The sequence below is a fragment of the Amborella trichopoda genome, chromosome 11 (genome assembly GCF_054954075.1).
Source record: "Amborella trichopoda isolate Santa Cruz 75 chromosome 11, AtrichopodaSantaCruz75HAP2 v2.0, whole genome shotgun sequence".
In the NCBI taxonomy this organism is placed as follows: domain Eukaryota; kingdom Viridiplantae; phylum Streptophyta; class Magnoliopsida; order Amborellales; family Amborellaceae; genus Amborella; species Amborella trichopoda.
In genome coordinates, this window is record NC_142346.1 from 5,175,165 (window position 1) to 5,197,667 (window position 22,503).

Consider the following 22,503-nt stretch of genomic DNA (forward strand, 5'->3'; position numbering starts at 1 on the left):
AGAATAAAAAGAGTATATATTTCAAACTTTGGATCAAACAAATAACCACAAGATGGTTTTTTAAAGTTGTTGCATCATATTACCATACAATAGTTGCATGAAATCATTGCTCATGTAGAGTCCTTTTTGTTAAAAAAAGAAAAAAATGATTTTGAGTTTATAAATCATTGCCCATATAGAGTCTTCTTTGTTAAAAAAAGAAAAAAGTGATTTTGAATTTATAAATCATTGCTCATATAGAGTCTTTTTTGTTAGAAAAAAAAAAAATGATTTTTAAAGTTATAAACAAAAAATTATTCATCTAAAAATATCGTTGCATTATACTATGCTACAACCGTTGCATGAGATCATTGCTCTATATACATATAGAGAGACTATCTTGTATTAGTTTTGAGGAGAGAGAAACTTGTACTAGAACTCGTGTTTAAGAGAGAGAGAGTCTCTTGTACTAGAAATCTTGCGTCATCATGGCTCTCCTTTGGATTGAAGGGGTGGAATCAGCTCTTGCTCATGGGCTACCTTTTCTTCCTTTCTCTTGCCCCATAGAACGCCGTTGGATTGAAGGGGTGGAATCAGTTCTTGCTCATGGGCCACCTTTTCTTCCTTTCTCTTGCCCCATAGAACGCCGTACCGACCACCCGCCATCAAAACTCCCCCTATCATACTGCAAGACCCACCTACCTTTTCTTATTCTTTGTGACATTAATTGAGGTCCACTATCATATAAGGTATTTTATGGGATTGTATATAATAACACAATTTAGTTTCGATACAAGGTGGTCACAATTACTTACAACTATCCAATTATCAAATTTGATCGTTTGGGTGTCTCGATAAGTTCAAAAATATTCTTTTTGAAGTTTGAGCTTGGTCAATAGAATAAGTGACAGCTACCCAATTTCGTATCAAATGGTTAAAGATTAATTGTGATCATCTTGTACCAAAAGTAAATTGTCTCATTTTATACTTTTCAACATGTTTTTGATAAATATAGAGCTTTGCCGAAAATTTTGAAAAGATAAGGTAAATGTACGGACCTTAATGAAAGTAATAATAAAAAGGAAAGCACCTTATAATCCAGCCTAAACTATAGTTAGCACATTGAATACTAAAAAAAACTTTAGTTACTAAAATGGAAGGCCAAAAATAGCTTGAATATTACTCCTTTTTTCTATTATGAAATTTGAAGTTTCAAAAATGATGAAGATTTGTGAATGCTTGAAAATAGACAGTACAAATAGTATGGTACATGACACATTTCTTTCAAAACTTGAAATCAGTTTTCTCCTTTTTATCCATAATTGCATTGGTTAAGATGATACATTTAATTGTTTTTCAACTTCGGAACAACAATTTTCCAATATATAATTTCATCGATGTAATTTGACCAACATGTCTTAGCCTCGTACTACCCTTTCCATATTATAAAGCCCAATCATACGCATAAGAAAGTTGCTCCAATGGAACGCATAGAAGGGGAAAAGAAATATGGAATTGATGTCTATAGAGTAACAAAATCCTTGATTATAAAGCAAATGTTTGAGGGCCAATAATGCAGAAACTTCAAAAAAATAAAAAGAAGAAGAAGATTTGGGAAAGGAAAAGGTTTATATAGAGCTCTAATCAATCAAATTAGAGCCCACATCAATAATTTCACAAGAAGAGTTTGTTTTGCTGTCCAAATATCCTCAAATTAATCATCTCGATATCAAAATGAATGGACATGAAAAAAAATGGCTTTAAAGTTTTGGAAATAGTGCATTATGTAATACATTTTTGGACCGTCAATTTTCAAGATTTTTTAGTTTTCACAGATCTGCTAGATCTACACTATATTTTACACTTTAAATTTTATAATTAAATATAAAAATATATTTTAAAGCTATCATAAAGATTTCTAATATTGAAACCACATTTCTAAAAACTATTTGAAGGTACGCGTTACTTTGATTGTGTAGAGCTTCAGCTCTATACAAATTGCGCCGCGCCCTTCGGAAAAGAGCATCAATGGTATGGAAAACCTCATCCTGATGCTCAAATCATCATTAATTACGATTGCGATTGACAACCAATTTGGGCTAACTTATATGTACTAAATCAAGTCTTATTTGTACACGATTATGAATTATCCAAACAAAAATGACTTTTGCTTAGATATTCAAGTTTCCACAAATTTTCACCATGTGAATACAACAATGCGTTGTTGATATTCCAACAATTGAATTATTGTACACTTAATTGGTTAGCGCTTGACGATTTTCAACGATACGTCCTAAGCTCAATTCCGAACAAAGGGTAGGGGCCCTCTTCCAAACGACTCACCCAAAAATGAAATAAAAAAAAGTGTGGTTTGCATAGAGCCTAGGCTCTAAACAATCAAATTAGAACCTACTTTCAAATAGTGTCGAAAAAGGTGGTTTCAATACTGGAAATATTTGTGATAGCCTTAAAATATAAAGTTTAAAGTTTAAAAAATAATGTAGATTGACAGATCTATGAAAACTTGAAAATCTTGAAAATTGACGGTCCTAAAATATATTACAAAATACACTATTTCCAAAACTTAAAATCCATATTTTTCTTACACCCATACATCTTGATGTCGAGTTGATAAACTTGAGGATATTGGGGGGTTAAAACAGCCTCTTATAGTTAAATGGTTGAGGTAGGCTCCAATTTCGAGCCTCATAAAAAAATTGTTGTACACTTGTACGCTATTGCCTTCTATGAAAATGTGTGGGAGTACCTAAACCTTTCGCAACTCAAGTGTCACTATGAGGACACAACTTAACATAGCTATATTTAAAGGAATGTTTAGGAAAAATCGTAATTATGAGTAGTTTTTAAATTTTAAATCTATGTGGAAGTTTTATTTGTTTTTTTTTTCATTTTACCCAAGTTTGAACATTATTGTTTGAGCTTGGGTTTTCTAGTTTTTTTAGTGCAGTTGGACGTTCAATATCCAAACTAATTTTTTAGGAAAAAAAAACGAGGCCATTGGATTCTTATAAATTCTCAACGTTTCAGAGCCGAAAATGCAATTCGGACATTGGATACCGAACTTACCTACTTCGTAAATGAATAAAAAATTATAAAAACAAATAGGAACAATGCCAAGGCTAAAATAATGAGGGGCAAGGTGCCACAACACGACATCTTAGATTCTATTCCTACCTGATCAATATACACACCTTTTAATTTAAACGTAATGATTTATATAGCCTCGAACGCTACTTAGTAACCTCTATATTTATCCATTTCAGAGTATGTATTATTCTCCTTTTTTAATGTTTGCAGGTAGAAAAAGGAATGTAAGAAATCATGTTTTGCTAGTAAAACCCATTAACGACTGCTTGTCAAAATATATGTTTTAGGGTGTATTAGTTTTCCGGAAGACACAATTTTGGAAATCTTGTCTTCCAATATCGTAGCACTTCGCTGTTTGATAAAGAGGAAGTTTTACAGTAAAGTATAGTATCGACTTGCGTTATATTTAAAGCTAAAAAGTGGATACCGCTTGTTCTACGAGGGACCATAGAATTTCAGGTATCGTAAAGAGGAAGTTTTACAGTAAAGTATAGTATCCACTTGCGTTATATTTAAAGCTAAAAAGTGGATACCGCTTGTTCAACGGGGGACCATAGAATTTGAGGTATCTACTTCCCTGGAAGATGCAGTAATTTAAAGCTAAAAAGTGGATACCGCTTGTTCTACGGGGGACCATAGAATTTGAGGTATCTACTTCCTTGAAAGATGCAGTTTTCAAAATTTTTTCATAAAATCTAACGCATTGTAACAATCCTAAAATTAAAAAAAAAAAAAAAGGAGAAAAAATGCTTTTAAATAGGTGATGGTCTGTTTGAATATGATGGTCCTTAGAGACCATCACTATTTTCATAAACATTTACTTCGTTTAACTTTTGCTTGCCTGTTTTGCTTGCTTGCTTTTGCTTCCTGCTTGCAGCTGGCAACGTCCTTTAGCTGACGTGGTTTTCGTACGATAAAAGCATACTTTTAACGCGACACCTCAGGTATGAGGTAGAGCGTAATAAAATAATATAATAATACGTTATAAGAATTTAAATAAGGGATGTGAGCACTCCCACCTTAAAACAAAATTTTGAGATCTCTCTCTGGTCGAAACATAGTGAACTTCTCTCTCGAACCGAATTTTTTTATCGGAAGCTCCGTCTCAAATAATTGTAGGTAAGCGACATCGTCTTCCTGAAAAATAGTCTGTTTTTAATAAATAGTGATATTTCCGTCCAGGATCTTTATTTTATAAGTTTTATGTGTAAGTGACCCCATTGTCTCGAAAAATAATCCATTCTTTTTAAAAATGAAATGAAATAATTATTTCTGCTTATTATCATGAATTTTAGACGCGATAAATTTTATGCGCACGTGACCCCATTATCTTGAAAAATAATATTTTTAATAAAAATTGTGATATTTTATCTATGTTAGAAATTTTGAATGCTGTAAATTAGAAAAATAAAATTATTTATTTTTCTTGTCTATTGTTAGAAATAAATGTGATATTTCTGCTTTTAGTAAAATTGTGATATTTCTTTCTACTGTTTTGAATATTTAGACATTGTAAAATTCATGTGCAAATGACTGCCTTATTATTTAAAAAAATTGACATTTTTGCAATTGATTATAGTATTGTTGTGAAATGTTTATTTGTGAATTGATATTCCATAAATTGTGATAATTCCGTATTCTTGAATTTTTATAAGAGTTTTTTTTTCTATACATATTAAATTGGCAATTATGCTAAAATGCCTTTACAAACTGCTACCTTTCTAAATTTGAGCCCAAAATATTTGATTGGTTATTTTTGAAATATTATAGAGAGTGACTGTTATTAATGGTTTAAGTGAAATTCATATTAATGGTTTCAGTGATATGTTGAGTACATGATATTGCTGCTTTCGAATGTTTAAAGAGATTTAGAAATAATTTAAGTATGCAAGTGGACTCATCCGGTTCGCCGGTGAGGTATAAGTGGACCTATCTGGGACGCCGGTAGGGATTAAGTGGACTCATCCGGTACGCCGGTGAGGTATAAGTGGACCTGCAGGGATTAAGTGGACCTATCTGGGACGCCGATAGGGATTAAGTGAACCCATCAGGATGCTGATGGGGTATATAGGTGACCTACTTGGGACGCCAGTAGGGTATTTTGTGAAATCCTTTGAATTATGTACTGCCGTTAAAAGTGTTATAAGCATTTCAATTACTCGGATTAGACTTAATTATGCATTTATTGAAAGTGAACCTGTTGATGCATTTCTGTTAATAGATCTCAGCTTTGGAAAATATTGATATCTTTCAATCATGATTATTTTTAGGATTATGATGATCACTTACTGAGTAGCCAAACTCATCAAACTATGGTAAACATTTTTTCAGGATAACTGCGGATTCATTTTGAGTGATAGTCAAGATCAACCTTGGAAGATACTGTTGTTGTACTAGCTTTCTTTATTTACTTTGTAAGACCTCGCCGTTGTAAATTTGTCCTATCAATAGATGTATATATGTTTTGTCCGTCACATCTCAGGAATAATAGTATTGTAAATTCTTGGGGTGTGACAATTATGGTATCAGAGCAATAGGTTTAAGATCCTTAAAAAATTTAAAAAGAATGTACTTAAAAATCACACTTATTGTGTGTACAGACCGGGATAAAGTCAAGATCCAGAATAGCTGAAGCCAATATGGAAGGAATTCACAAGGCCTTGAAAAATATGGTTGCTCTAATGCCACATCAGATGGAAAACAACAATCCACCCAGGCAGTCAGTTACAGGAAATGGTGGGAGCAATATCGAACAATTTAAGAAATTAAACCCACCTTCTTTTAAGGGTGCTGTAAACCCACTAGAAGCCGAGGGATGGATTATGCAATTGGAAAAAATATTCGAGGTTATGGAATGTCCTGATGATAGGAAGGTGGCCTTGGCAGTTTTTATGTTAGAAGGTGAGGCACAACACTGATGGCGAATGGCAAAAGGAGTATTGGTAAAAGAAAATAAAACCTTGACTTGGGAAGTATTTCTAGAGGCATTTAATGAAAAATATTTCCCAGATTTTATTCGAGACCAAAAAGAAATGGAATTTCTAGAATTAATCCAAGGAAATAAGACAGTAGCACAGTACGAGGCCAAGTTTATTGAATTGGCCAGGTTTGCACCACATATGATTAATAATGAGGCAAGAAAGGTGAAGAAATTTGAAAGGGGTCTCAGGCCAGCTATTAGAAGCAGAATATCAGTCTTGAAATTAAGAACTTATGCTGAAATAGTGGATCGTGCCCAAATTGTCGAAAAAGATTTTGAAGATTACCAAAAGACGAAAAATCAGAAAAGTCATGTTAGACCTACATCATCTAATCGACAACAGTTTGAAGAAGCCAAGGCCCTCGCCATTTCAAAGCCCAATAGAAACATGTAGAAAATGTGGGAAAAATCATGGATCAAGCCCTTGTTATTGGAATACCGGAGCCTGTTTTAAATGTGGAAAATTGGGACACCAGATTAAACAATGTCCTAGCTTACAGACACAACAGCTTCCAAAGCAGGGAGAGATAGCTCCAAAGCCTCAGATGAAGGGAAGAGTATTTGCGATTACCGAGCAAGACGCTCAGGCCTCAAAATCAGTGATCCAAGGTACTCTTACTATCTTCCAAAAAGTAGCTCATATTTTGATTGATCCTGGATCTACTCATTCATTTGTGTCACAACACTTTGCATGCCACTTAAAGGTAGAACCAGAATAATTAGAATACATTCTAGAGGTAGCCACACCGATGGGAGATTCAATTAACACCAATATAATGTACAAATCATGTGTAATAAAGATAGAAGAAAAGGAACTGTTGGTTGATTTAATACTCCTGGAAATTCAAGATTTTGATGTAATATTAGGCATGGATTGGCTTTCTGCATACCATGCAAGTATTGATTGTTATAAGAAAATTGTTAGTTTTAGTATTCCGAATCAACCAGTATTTTACTTCAATGGTGTCAAAGAAGACTCCTCATCATATTTAATCTCTTGTATTCGAGCTAATCGCCTCCTTCGAAAAGGGTGTCAAGGCTTTCTTGCCTATATCAAAGAAGATAGGAAGGAAGAAATAAATTTGGATACCACTCCGGTTATCCGAGAATTTCCCGACGTTTTTCCTGAAGAATTGCCAGGATTACCGCCTGACAGGGAAATTGAATTCTCCATTGAATTATTGCCAGGGGTAGCACAAATTTCTAAGGCACCTTACAGAATGGCTCCTGCAGAACTTAAAGAACTGAAACAACAATTGGAAGAATTATTAGATAAAGGTTTTATCAGGCCCAGTGTGTCACCTTGGGGTGCTCCAGTACTGTTTGTCAAAAAGAGAGATGGGACTATGAGATTGTGTATTGATTATAGACAGTTGAATCAAGTGACAGTGAAAAATAAGTATCCATTACCTAGGATTGATGATTTATTTGATCAATTACAAGGATCACAAGTGTTTTCAAAAATTGATCTTAGATCTGGATACCATCAGCTTAAGATTAAAAGTGAAGATGTACTCAAGACAGCTTTCAAAACAAGGTATGGCCATTATGAATTTTTAGTTATGCCTTTTGGATTAACTAATGCACCGGCTGCATTTATGGATTTGATGAATCGAATCTTTAGGCCCTTTTTGGATAAATTTATTGTGGTATTCATCGATGATATTTTAATTTATTCCAAGAATCAGAAGGAACATGAGCAGCATGTAAGAATGGTATTGCAAATATTAAGAGAAAATAAATTGTATGCCAAACTTAGTAAATGTGAATTTTGGCTTGAACAAGTGACATGTTTAGGACATGTCATATCAAAAGAAAGTCTATCAGTTGATCCTTCAAAGGTTGAAGCCGTTGTTAATTGGAAACAACCAAGTAATGTGACTGAAATTCGAAGCTTTTTGGGATTGGCAGGATATTACAGAAAATTTGTAGAAGGATTTTCTCGAATCGCAATCCCATTGACTCGATTGACACAGAAAAATGTCAAATTTGAGTGGACAAGTGAATGTGAGGAGAGTTTTCAAAAACTAAAAGTTCGATTAACTTCAGCACCTATTTTAACTATTCCTGAGGGGAGTGGGGGATTTGTGATTTATAGTGATGTTTCACATAAAGGTTTGGGCTGTGTATTACTGCAATATGGGAAAGTAGTGGCATATGCATCCAGACAGTTGAAAGAATATGAGAAAAAATATCCAATTCATGATTTGGAGCTAGCTGCAATAGTATTCGCTTTGAAAATATGGAGGCATTATCTATATGGTGAGCAATTCGTAATATACACGGATCATAAGAGTTTGAAATACCTTTTCTCTCAGAAGGATTTAAATATGCGACAGATAAGATGGATGGATTTTTTAAAAGATTATGATTGTACAATCCATTATCATTCAGGAAAAGCTAACGTTGTGGCCGACGCTCTAAGTAGAAAATCTACGGGAGTCTTAGCTCATCTAATGATCCAAGAAATGCGATTGTTAGAAGAAATAGTGGATTGGCATCCAACTCCGTCCATTAATGGTGTGGTAAGTATGATTGCCAATATTAAGGCGGAACCCCAATTAATCCAACAAATTCGATTGGCACAAAAGAAAGACCATCAGCTTATAATAATTATAGAAGAGGTGAAGCAAGGAAAGATAGATGAATTCTGTATATGTGGTGAGGATTTGCTAAGATTCAAAGGTCGGGTTTGTGTCCCGAATGATGAGAGTGTAAAGAAAGCTATCTTAGAAGAAGCACATCATTCTCGTTATACAATACATCCCGGAAGTATTAAAATGTATCAGGACCTGAAGAAAACCTTTTGGTGGAATAATATAAAAAAAGAGGTAGCACTATTTGTGTCTAAATGCCTAACACGCCAGGAAGTAAAAGCTGAACATCAAAGGCCCGCTGGGTTGTTGCAGCCTTTACCGGTGCCAGAATGGAAGTTGGAGCACATCTCTATGGATTTTGTCTCTGGCTTGCCTAGAACAAATTCAGGACACGATAGCATTTGGGTCATTGTGGACCGGTTAACCGAAGCTGCCCACTTTCTACCGATTCGCACGACGTACACTTTGGATCGACTGGCTCAGTTGTACATTAAGGAAATAGTGCGGTTGCATGGAGTTCCTGTCAGTATTGTATCGGACAGGGATACTCGGTTTACTTCTAAATTTTGGGCTAGACTACAGTCAGCCATGGGGACGAGACTCACCTTTAGTACTGCCTTTCACCCCCAAACTGATGGACAATCGGAGAGGACCATCCAAACCTTGGAAGATATGCTGAGGGCCTATGTTATTGACCTTACAGGAAGCTGGGATGACCATTTACCCCTAATTGAGTTTGCTTATAATAATAGCTTCCAAGCCAGTATTCAGATGGCACCATATGAAGCCCTGTATGGAAGGAAATGCAGGTCACCCATATGTTGGGATGAGGTTGGTGAAAGAAAGCTTTTGGGGCCCGAAATTGTCCAGGTAACCAAAGATAAAATAACATTAATTCGTGAAAAGCTCAAGACAGCTCAGTGTCGGCAAAAGAGTTATGCCGATAACCGAAGGAGAGATCTTGAATTTGAAAAAGGTGATCGAGTTTTCCTAAAAATCTCACCAATAAAAGGTATTATGAGATTCGGCAAGAAAGGAAAGTTGAGCCCACGTTACATCGGACCATTTGAAATCCTGGAAAGAATTGGAGGTGTCGCTTATAGACTTTCCTTACCACCCGAATTGGCAAATGTCCATAACGTCTTTCATTATCTTCACTACGAAAATATCAGCCCGACCCATCCCATATCTTAAAATATGAACATTTACCGATCAGGAAGGACCTATCCTTCATTGAGCAGCCAATTTTGATACTGGATAGAAGGGAGCAAGTGTTGCGTAACAAGGAGATTCCTTTAGTCCGTGTATTATGACAGTACCATTCAAGAGAAGAGTCGACTTGGGAACGAGAAGACGAAATCAGAGAAAAATACCCCTATCTTTTTCAGTAATCAGGTACACAAATTTAGAGGACTAAATTTCTTTAAGGGGGGAAGAATGTAACAATCCTAAAATTAAAAAAAAAAAGAAAGAAAAGAGAAAAGATGCTTTTAAATAGGTGATGATCTGTTTGAATATGATGGTCCTTGGGGACCATCACTATTTTCAAAAACTTTTACTTCGTTTAACTTTTGCTTGCCTGTTTTGCTTGCTTGCTTTTGCTTCCTGCTTGCAACTGGCAACGTCCTTTAGCGGATGTGGTTTTCGTACGATAAAAGCAGACTTTTAACGCGACACCTCAGGTATGAGGTAGAGCGTAATAAAATAATATAATAATACGTCATAAGAATTTAAATAGGGGATGTGAGCACTCCCACCCTAAAACAAAATTTTGAGATCTCTCTCTCTGGTCGAAACACAGTGAACTTCTCTCTCAAACCGAATTTTTTTATCGGAAGCTCCCTCTCAAATAATTGTAGGTAAGTGACATCGTCTTCCTAAAAAATAGTCTGTTTTTAATAAATAGTGATATTTCCGTCCAGGATCTTTATTTTATAAGTTTTATGTGTAAGTGATCCCATTGTCTCGAAAAATAATCCATTCTTTTTAAAAATGAAATGAAATAATTATTTCTGCTTATTATCATGAATTTTAGGCGCGATAAATTTTATGCGCACGTGACCCTATTATCTTGAAAATAATCTTTTTAATAAAAATTGTGATATTTTATCTATGTTAGAAATTTTGAATGCTGTAAATTAGAAAAATAAAATTATTTATTTTTCTTGTCTATTGTTAGAAATAAATGTGATATTTCTGCTTTTAGTAAAATTGTGATATTTCTTTCTACTGTTTTGAATATTTAGACATTGTAAAATTCATGTGCAAATGACTGCCTTATTATTTAAAAAAATTGACATTTTTGCAATTGATTATAGTATTGTTGTGAAATGTTTATTTGTGAATTGATATTCCATAAATTGTGATAATTCTGTATTCTTGAATTTTTATAAGAGGTTTTTTTTCTATACATATTAAATTGGCAATTATGCTAGAATGCCTTTACAAACTGCTACCTTTCTAAATTTGAGCCCAAAATATTTGATTGGTTATTTTTGAAATATTATAGAGAGTGACTGTTATTAATGGTTTAAGTGAAATTTATATTAATGGTTTCAGTGATATGTTGAGTACATGATATTGCTGCTTTCGAATGTTTAAAGAGATTTAGAAATAATTTAAGTATGCAAGTGGACTCATCCAGTTCGCCGGTGAGGTATAAGTGGACCTATCTGGGACGCCGATAGGGATTAAGTGGACTCATCCGGTACGCCGGTGAGGTATAAGTGGACCTGCAGGGATTAAGTGGACCTATCTGGGACGCCGATAGGGATTAAGTGAACCCATCAGGACGGTGATGGGGTATATAGGTGACCTACTTGGGACGCCAGTAGGGTATTTTGTGAAATCCTTTGAATTATGTACTGCCGTTAAAAGTGTCATAAGCATTTCAATTACTCGGATTAGACTTAATTATGCATTTATTGAAAGTGAAACTGTTGATACATTTTTGTTAATAGATCTCTTTTTTGAAAATATTGATATCTTTCAATCATGATTATTTTTAGGATTATGATGATCACTTACTGAGTAGCCAAACTCATCAAACTATGGTAAACATTTTTTCAGGATAACTGCGGATTCATTTTGAGTGATAGTCAAGATCAACCTTGGAAGATACTGTTGTTGTACTAGCTTTCTTTATTTACTTTGTAAGACCTCGCCACTGTAAATTTGTCCTATCAATAGATGTATATATGTTTTGTCCGTCACTTCTCAGGAATAATAGTATTGTAAATTCTTGGGGTGTGACACGCACCCTTTGATCTCCGAAATATTAAAAGATATATCTTCCCGATCCCATGTATACTTTTTGGATCCAAATCCAAATTTGAATTTGAATCTAGATCCAATGGAGTCTTGGTTCGGATTCGGATCCCATGCATACTTCTTGGATTCAAATCCAGATCCCGGAGGATCCAAACCCAATCCGACCATTGCTAGCCCTTGGGTACCACCCAAGGAATAATGAACGTGATATTTAAGTGCAGATTCCTGATAATGTGGTCTTATGAAAAACACTTTCACAACCATGTCAAGTAAGTTTTTAATTCATTGGATCTTTTGAGCAAAAAAAAAAAGGCGATTTTTTAGAACCAGGGTCCCTTGAATATTAGAGGGGGACAGAGGGGGATAGAATAGAATTGCGATTACAAGGAAAAGTTGAAGAGAAAAATCACATAACTTAATGGACAAGGTTTTTATGAGTCGGCTCACTCATCTATTCATAAGAGTTCTCCCTCAAAAATCCATCTTAAAGATGGATTTGGGATTTAAAAATTTTAGGGTTCAATAATCTATACTATGGTGGACATGAATTTATAAAAAGTAATTTTTAAAAATAAAAATAATAGTTTTTGATGTATACAATCCCTTTTACTTGTGATATTCATGTATAAAAGGTTTTTAATAAACTAATTTACCAATAAAATAGTTATTGTTAATATTTATTTCACTTAGGTACATATTCAACGATTTTGTTATAAAAGTTGGGATTTAAAAAAATAAATAAATAAATAAATTACTTGATCCAAATGGCCTAGATACCCTTGCATCTTCCAAGGTTGAAAGCCGAAACATTATTCCCTAGCCTCAGTTCTTGGTAGGGGGACTCTCCCCATTGACTCACCCAAAAAAAAAAAAAAAACCCATAACACATTATTTTTCATTAATAATTCTTGTTACGAGTTTTGAAACTAGAACAAGCATGAGTTATTTACATCTTTTCCCTTGAACAAGTTAAGTTGAAATAAATTACTTAAGAAACCCCAACTTGTTCGAATTTTCTCCCTTTTTACTCTACCAACAATAGTGAATATTCGTATACTCATCAGCTCCAATTGCATGATTGTAAAGGCCATTTTGCATGGTTTGCAAGACAGTAAGAAACTGTTAGTTGGTATAACAAACCTTCCCCAATACAGTGGCTCGCCCCATAAGAAGGCTGAAAAAATTGCAGTTATGAGGAGGACAAGTGGTGTGAACATGGCTGTGAAGGCTGGGCCTTTCTTCTCGATGCACCACAAATTCAACCAAAACGTCAGACCAGTCACAGCAACCCCCTATCATGGATCATTGCACATTTAGTTCCCAGCTTTAGGCTACAAATCTCACCCACATTAAAAAAAATAATAAAAAATAAATCTCACCCACATATGTTTCTCAAGAAACTAATTTCTTTGATGATATTAGAAATTTAGGTTTTTGTAGGAAGATTTAATATCTAATTAATCTTAGGAGATTTGAATTGTATTATGGGATTCAGATATGGTGGTCTAGCTGCGAAAATACGTAGTTACTTGAGTTCTGTGGCTTAAAACTTGTTCAATAATTTTTTGGAGCATCCTAAAAATGAGTTTCAGAAAAGGGAAAGTATATCATAAGACTATTTATTTACCTTGGTACAAGGTGATCATAATTAATCTTGACCATTTGATGTGAAATTGGGTAGCTGCATTTATTTTATTGACCAAGCTCAAAGTTCAATTTTTTTTTTTTTAACTTTGAGTCACACCCAAGCTACCAGATTCACATCGGATGATTGTAAGTAATTATGACCACCATATACCAAAGGTAAATGGTCTCATTATATAAAATCCCTTCAAAAAATAATAGTTTTAGCTGAAAATTACCAAAGCTGATGTCCATCGTAATGGATGCTCAAATTTTTGAGCCTATCTTAATTTGAAGGACTATTTCATATCTAAATCCTTTTGATTTTATTTTACGGAAAAGGGATTGGTAAGTCAGCCTACACATACTCTTTTTGTGCGGTCTCTCTAAAAAATATATCTTAAATATGTATTTTCAATCTAAAATTTTGGAGTTCAATAATTTCAACCATGATAATGATTTAAATTTGGAATTTTCTTTTACAAAAAATATGTGTTATTTTTTAATTTCTTTACTCACTGTACCTTTTAATTTGTAGTTGATGTAATATATTTTTACATCCATGTTAGAGGTGGACGTTAGATTAGACAAGGGACCACATGGTAATAGGTGATTCGGCTGACTCACCAAAACTGTGTCCTTGTTTTATCCCAAAGAATTTCTCCTTTTGTTTTTGGGTGTGGGTCAGAAAGCAGGGTGGATTGGAAACCTTGATGTCAAGTTCTAGTCTTGTGGCCCTGATGACAACCGAGTCAAGAGCCATGCTCCCACATATATTAGTGTCACATATATGATTTTTGATGACCAAATGACCAATTCCTTTTTTTTTTTTTTGGGTATATCAATGGGGGAGAAGCCCCCTACTTGGTTTACATTAATAAAGATGGGAAAAATTATATCATACTATCTTACAACCCTACAATAAGGTGATTGCGCCATAACATGAAATAAGGGAAGGTGAAGAAAGCATGGAGGCCTAGAGTGCCAAATGATAGCCTCTGCAATGGGCTAGCCGGACATAAAAGACAAGGGCTTGGACCACATTTTGTGGCCAGAGAGCTGGGCTACAGCCAGAACACCATGTCCCGAGGGAAAGGCTAGGGCAAGACTGGCTTAGGCCTCAATATGGCTAGGGCGGCCAAGCTCAAACCAGGCCCGAAGGGACCAGGGTCGAGCTAGGGCACAGTTGGCCTAAGCAAGGCCCAGCCCTAGCCCAGTCCGGCCCATTGCCAGCCCTACCCAAAACCTCTTAGCATTTTCTTGGAAAAATATTATGAGATATTAATACTATTCAATTTTTGCAATCTTGTTTGCTCTAAAAGCGTATAAAAAGTAGCATAACATGGTTGAAAACCTGCTAAGAATTAGGATAATATGTATAGGATACCCATCTGAAATCATAAATAATAACAGCGACAAATCTGTCTTCTCCCCTAAGAAGGAAAAGCAATCTCTAAGAGGGATATCAGTGGTCTTCCTCGAACGAAAAAAGAAAAGAAAAGAAAAGATGATATCTCTCATTCTTGAAAAACAGAGCATGGTTCTAGAAGTTTTGGCGCACATAAACAAAGAAAACTGACCGACATTGCCCTTCTTTGAACGTCACCGGTAATTCCTTAATCATGCATTTCATTTAATACGACCGAAATTGAAAGATCAAATTTAGGGCTGGTAATGGGCCAGGACCAGGCCTCGATCGGGCTAGCCATGGCCCAGGGCAAGCCAAGGAGGCCCTAGCCCTACCAGGGTCACTAGACTAGCGCAATGGCTACTAGAATTTAGAAAAAATAAAAGGAAAATAAGGGCCGGGCTTGGCAGGGCCGAACCGGACCAGCCTATCTTGGCCCAGGCCTCTGGCCATATGTGGTGGCCCAAGCCCTAATTCTTCAGGGCCGGGCAAATATAAAAAGGTTGTGGATTCTAGGACTTACACAGTATATGAGTGAGAGGAGATTAAGATCCCAATTTAGTTTCCTTGAAGAGGGCCTTCTCTCAATGGCGAAGGCCACAACTGCGGACTGAAGTGCAATAAGAAAGCACTGCAGAGTCGTCAACGTTACTTTTGCCGGATACATCTTTATTAACGGACCCTACAGCACAAAAAACAACGTTACTTTTGCGGGATAGATCCTTATCAAGAGCGCCTACAAGAGAAACAATGTATAAGTGTTTTTTTATTTTATTTATATATATATATATATATATATATATATATATATATATAGAAAAAGTCTTTTATAAGCATACAGGTGAAAATAAATAGTGATTTCGTCTACCCTCATCACCGTCTAAATTTCATCGTGCAGTTACGATTGGCAGGTAGTATTTTATTTTTCATTTTTTTTCTACAAATCGGAATAACTTGAAATTTGGATGGTATACACATCTTACTGAGGCGCATCTAATAAAAATATAAAAAAATTTATCTGCAAAAAAACTTTGGGGATTGGAAATCTTCATGATGGCTCTAAACTTAATATCCAACCCCGACAATAAAGTTTAAAAATGATAGAGATCTTGCGGTATGTGAAAACTTATTTTGTGGGTGAAATAAATGGTTCTAGATGATTTGTTGCAATATAAACTATTTTTAAAACTTAAAATCCTAATTGTTTTTCACAATCATAATGTTCAAGCTGAGATGATCAATTCAAAAGTTTTTCAACCCTTGAATTACAATGGCTTCATTTATTTTAATAAGGCTGCAACCCTATCTAACAATTTTCCAAATTAGAAAGCAAACAAATGGATCTCCATGTAAAATTTGCAAAAATTTAGACCTCCACATAATTCCAATTTTTTATGGACTTAATTTTCCAAACTAAAGTGTTTATTCATATAGTAATGCATGTGAGTAATCAAATACCATACTGCTAATATCACATCCTCGAGTTTGACGACTAGGACCCTAACCGCAAACTATTTTGCCGGAAAATCATCTTATAAGAAAGGGGTCATATACCATGAGAACGATTACAATTATCGATAGTCGTCCAATGTGATATATATATATATATATATATATATATATATATATATATATATATATATATATATATATAAAAGGGAAAAGTTTATATAGAGCCGAGACTCTAAACAATCAAATTAGAAGAGGTTGTTTTGATGCCCAAATATCCTCAAATTGATCATCTCCACATCAAGATGAATGGACATGAGAAAAAAATAGATTTCAAGTTTTGAAAATAGTGTATTTTGTAATGCACTTTTGGACCGTCAATTTTCAAGATTTTCAAGTTTTCATAGACTTGTTGATCTATACTATTTTTGAAGCTCTAAACGTTATAAATAAAGATGAAAACATATTTTAAGGCTATCACCAAGATTTCTAGTATTGAAACCACATTTCTTGACACTATTTGAAGGTAGGCTCTAATTTAATTGTTTAGAGCCTAGACTCTATACAAACCGTACCCTATATAAAAATATAGGTATCTTACAAAATTTGGATTTTTTTTTTCTTTATGCAACTTTGAGTTTGGTAGGTGGGACACCTTGAAATGCTTGACTTGGAGTGAATGGGCAATATTATTGTGACCTTCTTGAATTAGAAGTCAATGGATCCTAGTTAATTGTGACCACCTCGTACTAAAAGTAAATAGTCTTATTGTGTACTTATCCTCCATAAAATCATCTTGATTCCAATTTTATAAGAGTTTTTCCATAAGAACAATTAGAATATAATGAGCTAAGTTCAAAAGATTTTATACTCTCACGGGAGTATACCGTCTAGTTACTCCCTCGGGTAAAACCCAATATAGGAGTAATTTTAGGACCCCAAATTTTAGGATGTAACCTCTTCAACCCATAGACTACCTCAATACAACAAAAAAAATAAAATAGAATTATATATATATATATATATATATAAATTGAAATCTCTATATAGTAAAAAAAGAAAAATGTATCAAGGTTGAACAGAAGCATGCAAATTTTGAAGGGCTTGATTGAAGTGTAAAAAATCTAAATTAAATTTTTTTTCTTTTGGCTACTAATCATAAAGTCATTTTAGGTGATTCCAAAAATTGAGGACTAAAAAGTTCCTCCCAACTAAGTCTTTTGATTGAGGGAATAGACGTACATTATGCTCGAGGAGCATAGTATACACAATCATAAGATATATGATTAATGATGGCATTGTGTCCTTCAAAGAAAATTTTTTTGTTTTAAGTTTATTCCAACGGTTGAGGTTTGTATAAGGTGCCCACCTTATACTATACGAGTAAGGCGTAACTTCAAATGTTTTTTGCAGATGCAGTTTCATTGTTGGAAACCTTACGATGGCTTGAAGATCTATGTTCATGCCTAATTTTATAAATAGTGCAAAGTTGAGCATATCTATAAATACATGAAAATCTTGAAGATAGTCGGTCGAAATAACTTGTTACAAGATACACTACTTTTTTAAAACTTGAAATTCTTTTTTTCTTTTGTTATATTAGTACATCTTGAAGTCGAAATAACCAATTGGAAGATTTTTCAACTTTGAAACACTGGTTTCCACCGAATTTCTAAAGTGCACATTACTTTTATATAATAAACATTAGAAAACCCTACTTAAGCTATTAGAAAACAATAATAATAAGTTCTTTATTTAATTGATTGGAAAAGTGAGGAAGGTATTGCAGTCCAAATGGCCATGCTCACAATATGGTTAACGTTTAAAATGAGGTTATAATCTAATTTTATAGAAGTAAGGTTTATCTAAAAAATCTAGTAGAAAAGAGTGTTTAAAGTTGAAAGACCATACAAATTGATCCCTTGACCTAAAAAATGTTTTCATATAAACAAAAAAAAAAAAAAAGAAATTTTAAGTCCTAAAAGTAAGGTGTCTTATAAAAAAATTATCTAGACAACCTATTTTCAAGTGTTCATAGATCTCGGAGATCTTTTTAAAAATTTTAAATTTTATAATTGGAGTTGGACATGAATTTTCAAGCCATCGTGAAGTTTCTGATAATGGAAATATATTTTTCGATAAATTTTGAGGCGCACCTCACTTATATAGTATACAATTGATGCCTTATAAGCCTCACCCTTTTCTAAAGCAAGTATACCACACTCCACCAGTGCTGCTCAACCTCATTTGCTAACCACTCAAACTCAAACCCAATTATTAAAAGTAACCTTTCTAATCGTAATCGTAGGAACGAATAAATAACGCATTGCATTTAAATAATTAAAAAAAAATTGCATGCATTATTAAAAAAAAACAAAAAAACAAAAAACAAAAAACAAAAAAGCCAACCTGCAAAACGAGCCATAAGGCCATGTTGCGTTGCATGTGAGCATGAGGATGGAACCTTTCACCCAATCGTCCTCACTTGCAGTTGAAGAGGTGGTGGAATGAAGAGATGAATGGTGCAAGTTGAGAGACTTAAGAGGAGGACCTTTGTACAAGGACAGTATGAAAGCCCCTGTTATGCAAATCACTGCCCCTACAACCTTTACTTGACCGTGGACATACCCCATGTTAAGCCTTTCCATCCTACAAAAAAGGGGTAGATTGAAAAATCACTTCATATGTAATGCTCTCTCTCTCTCTCTCTCTCTCTCTCTCTCTCTCTCTCTCTCTCTCTCTCATCTTGCAATCAAGGTTTTGAAACATGGCTGGGCCAAGGGACTTGGTTCATGGCCGAGCTGAGTTATTTAGGTGTGATCAAGTGGACTCGCCCAAGTCTGGCATAGGGCCAATAGATCTTAAAAGAATTAAAATAAACTGAAAAGTACAACAATTGTAGAGAAAATAAATTAAAATAAAAAACAGCTTCAGAAAGTAAAACTTTAAAAATTAGAGAAAAAGTGGATTAAAAAAAGCGATTTACAAATTGGGACATTTTAAAGAAATTAAAAAAACATAAAATATAAAAATAAGAATTATGGCACAAAACACCATCAATCTTGACCAAAACCATCAAATCATATAAAATATTTCTAAATTCTTTTGTAAATAACTTTAGATTTTCTAAAACAAATTATTTGCCCTGAGTTGTACACACACAACTCAAGATTATTTAAAATCGCCTATAGGATGAGTCTGAGTAACTTGCTCGTGGCTGAGTGGTCTCAGTCGAGGCACGAAACACTGCTTGCAATTAAATGAGTTTCATCGAGCCTCACTCTCTCTCTCCTAGGACACTGTAGGTATTTTGTGGAGAGAGAGGGGTGTTGTAGTTTTACCTAAGAAGAATGGCCATGAGAAATGTAAGAGCAGGAATGGCGTTGGAGGTTGCAGCTGCGAAGGTTGCTGTCGTGTATTTGAACGCAATGTAGTACAAGTCCATGCTCACAGTAATCCTACAATACAATGCATGCCTTTTCCTTCATCAAATTCTTTATTTATGTACCCACTCTCTCGGTATGCAAACTTTATATAAGTTTTGCTTTTTGGTTTTGCATTGTTATCAATATTGGACCGGACTTGCTAGTCGGATCGTGAATCATCTAATTTCGTTGCCAGATCAGTTTAGTTAATAACAAAAATCGAATTTGATCGAAAATCAAACAAAACTAATTTTTAATTGGAGCTAAACTTCGTAATAATTAAGGAACAAGTTCAGATAAGGTTGCAACTTTATTCTTTTTTGAATATCTGATAGAAAGGAATATTTCAAAGTTGGAAAACCTTCCAATTGATCATCTCGACCTTGAGGTGTATGAATATATAAGAAACATGTTATTTTTAGGCCTAAAAGTAGTGTATCATGTAACAAGTTATTTGGATGGTCTATTTTCAAGAGCTTCAAGTATTTATAGATATGCTTGAAGTGCACTATTTTTAGAATTTTTAATTCTATAATTAGGGTTGAACATATATTTGTCAAGCTATCATATGGTTTCCAGCATCGATATTTTCCAGCAAAATTTTAAAAAATATCTTACTTGTGTAGTATGAGTTAGGCACCTCCTCACCCTTTAATTAAGGTTTTGTGTACAATGAGAGCATTTACTTGTTATACAAAGAAGACACAATTACTTATAATCATCCGATGTGAAGTTTGACTGCTTGCATGTATTATAAAGATCGAAAAAATTTCTTTTGAACTTTGAGTTTAGCCAATGGAATACATGTAACTACCCAATTTCACTACTAATAGTTAAAATTAATTGAGACTGCCTAATACAAAAGGTAAAAGGTCTCATTGTAAAATTTTCCTTTAATTAATTAAATAAACTAATAAAGTTGGACAACTTCTTTATGTAATAGTTACAAATGATTTTCCTTATATTTTCTTTATTTTTCTTGAAGCATGGTGAATGTGGTTTGGCTAGCAATTCAAGTCCATTTTGATTGGACCAGAACCCTAGACAGTTCAATGGCAATCCGATTCTAATAAAGCTGCCCATCTTAGCTGGGTCAAGGGAAATTGCAGACCGGTTAACTGCCAATCAGATTTTTGGGTCCTAAAAGTGGACGGTCTATAATAGTTAGCTCTTTTCAAACCAAATAAGGTTGTCTTTCGAGACTTGGCCAAGTCCACTCGGACTCGACTGAGTTACGCGGCCTCGCTCAATGATGAGGCCAACTCGAGGTATGTAAAAGAAATATTCAAAAAATCTCCAAAAAAGAAAAAATCTCAAAAAAAGAAAAAAGGGATTATTGTATAAAATGTTTATATTTAACTTGGATATCTATTGGCAAATATTAGTGATGCTCATATTACCTTTTGTTTATATTTTCTAAGCTTATTTGAATTTTTTGGGGCTGCTTTTGGTTTCATTTAACCTTTACTACTTTTATTTTATTTTTTAATATTTTATCTGATATCTTTTTTAAACAATTTAAGAGCTTTTGGTCCTCTACATAATGGACTCGGCCAAATAACTCGCGGCCGGCGAGTATCCAAACACATGGCCAAGTACTAACATCGGCTTATGCTTTTCATTTCTTTCCGTTTATTTTCAAAAGAAGAAGTTAAGAATGAAAAACATTCCTCACCCTACTAAGGCCAGCAAGAAAACCTTGCAAAAGACTGTAAAGGACATCGTAGGAACCTTCTTCCTGAACATGATCATAGAAGAAAACATAAGCTTAATTTAACAATAAAAAGCCAAGAATGATGAAGATTTAGACAAACAATCTCTCTCTCTCTCTCTCTCTCTCTTTCTCTCTCATTTATTAATCAAATTGCTCATTGAATAAAAGATTGATTTAAAAGAGAATAAATAAAACCTATAACTGGGGTTTGATATCATTCAATGAGAGCAGAGGGGGCCATTGTTACTGAGGCTATGGTTTGCTACTCATTGAATAAGTTTTGAAAAGTATACGATGAGACTATTTATCTTTTAAACAAGGTGATCGCAATTAATCTCGACCGTTGGATGTGAGATTGTGCGGTTGCCGTTATTGCATTGACCAAGCTTAAAGTTCAAAGCAAAATTTTCAAACTTTGCGACACATTCAAACTATCAAATTTCACATCAGATGGTTATGTGTAATTGTGACCTCCATGTGCATTAGGTAAATAGTCTCATTGTATACAGTCCCATAAGTTTTGGAAGAGAAGAAAAAATAAACAATATGACAGGGCTTTATTACCTTTCAAAGAGGTAAGCAAAGGGGCCTAATACTGCTGAGGCTATGGCTTGCCTAAAGACAACAAACACAAAAGGGCTCATTCCTCCTTTAATGGCTAACTTGGAGAACGAGGTCAGGCCTGCACTTATGAACTGGGCTACAACCATTGCCAAATAAGGTTTGCAAGACTCCATGGAAGTGAACCACGTGCTAAGAGAGCTCATAGTGCATAGGATGATAGAATCACAAGTTTCAGCTTACTTATACACATGATGGCCTTTCACTTAATTATATGTTTCTGTATGATGAGAATCAATTAAACGTATGAATAATGTAGTGGGATTTATGGTGATTTCCACTAGGGTTGAGAGCACCAACGCCAAGTGTTTGATATTCTAGATCCCTCT

At 34.4% G+C, this 22,503-nt stretch overlaps 1 protein-coding gene across 1 annotated transcript; it reads right to left on the reverse strand.

Annotated features, from left to right (window-relative positions):
• Positions 1 to 465: 465 nt before the first annotated feature.
• LOC148779697 (WAT1-related protein At1g43650-like) lies at positions 466 to 22,263 on the reverse strand. The gene is made up of 5 exons (XM_088852459.1): positions 22,118 to 22,263; positions 21,515 to 21,577; positions 19,756 to 19,872; positions 18,824 to 19,063; positions 466 to 664 (listed from the first exon to the last, which is right to left on the reverse strand). The coding sequence occupies exons 1-5, from the start codon at positions 22,261 to 22,263 to the stop codon at positions 466 to 468; spliced, it is 765 nt and encodes a 254-aa protein (XP_088708585.1).
• Positions 22,264 to 22,503: the final 240 nt, after the last annotated feature.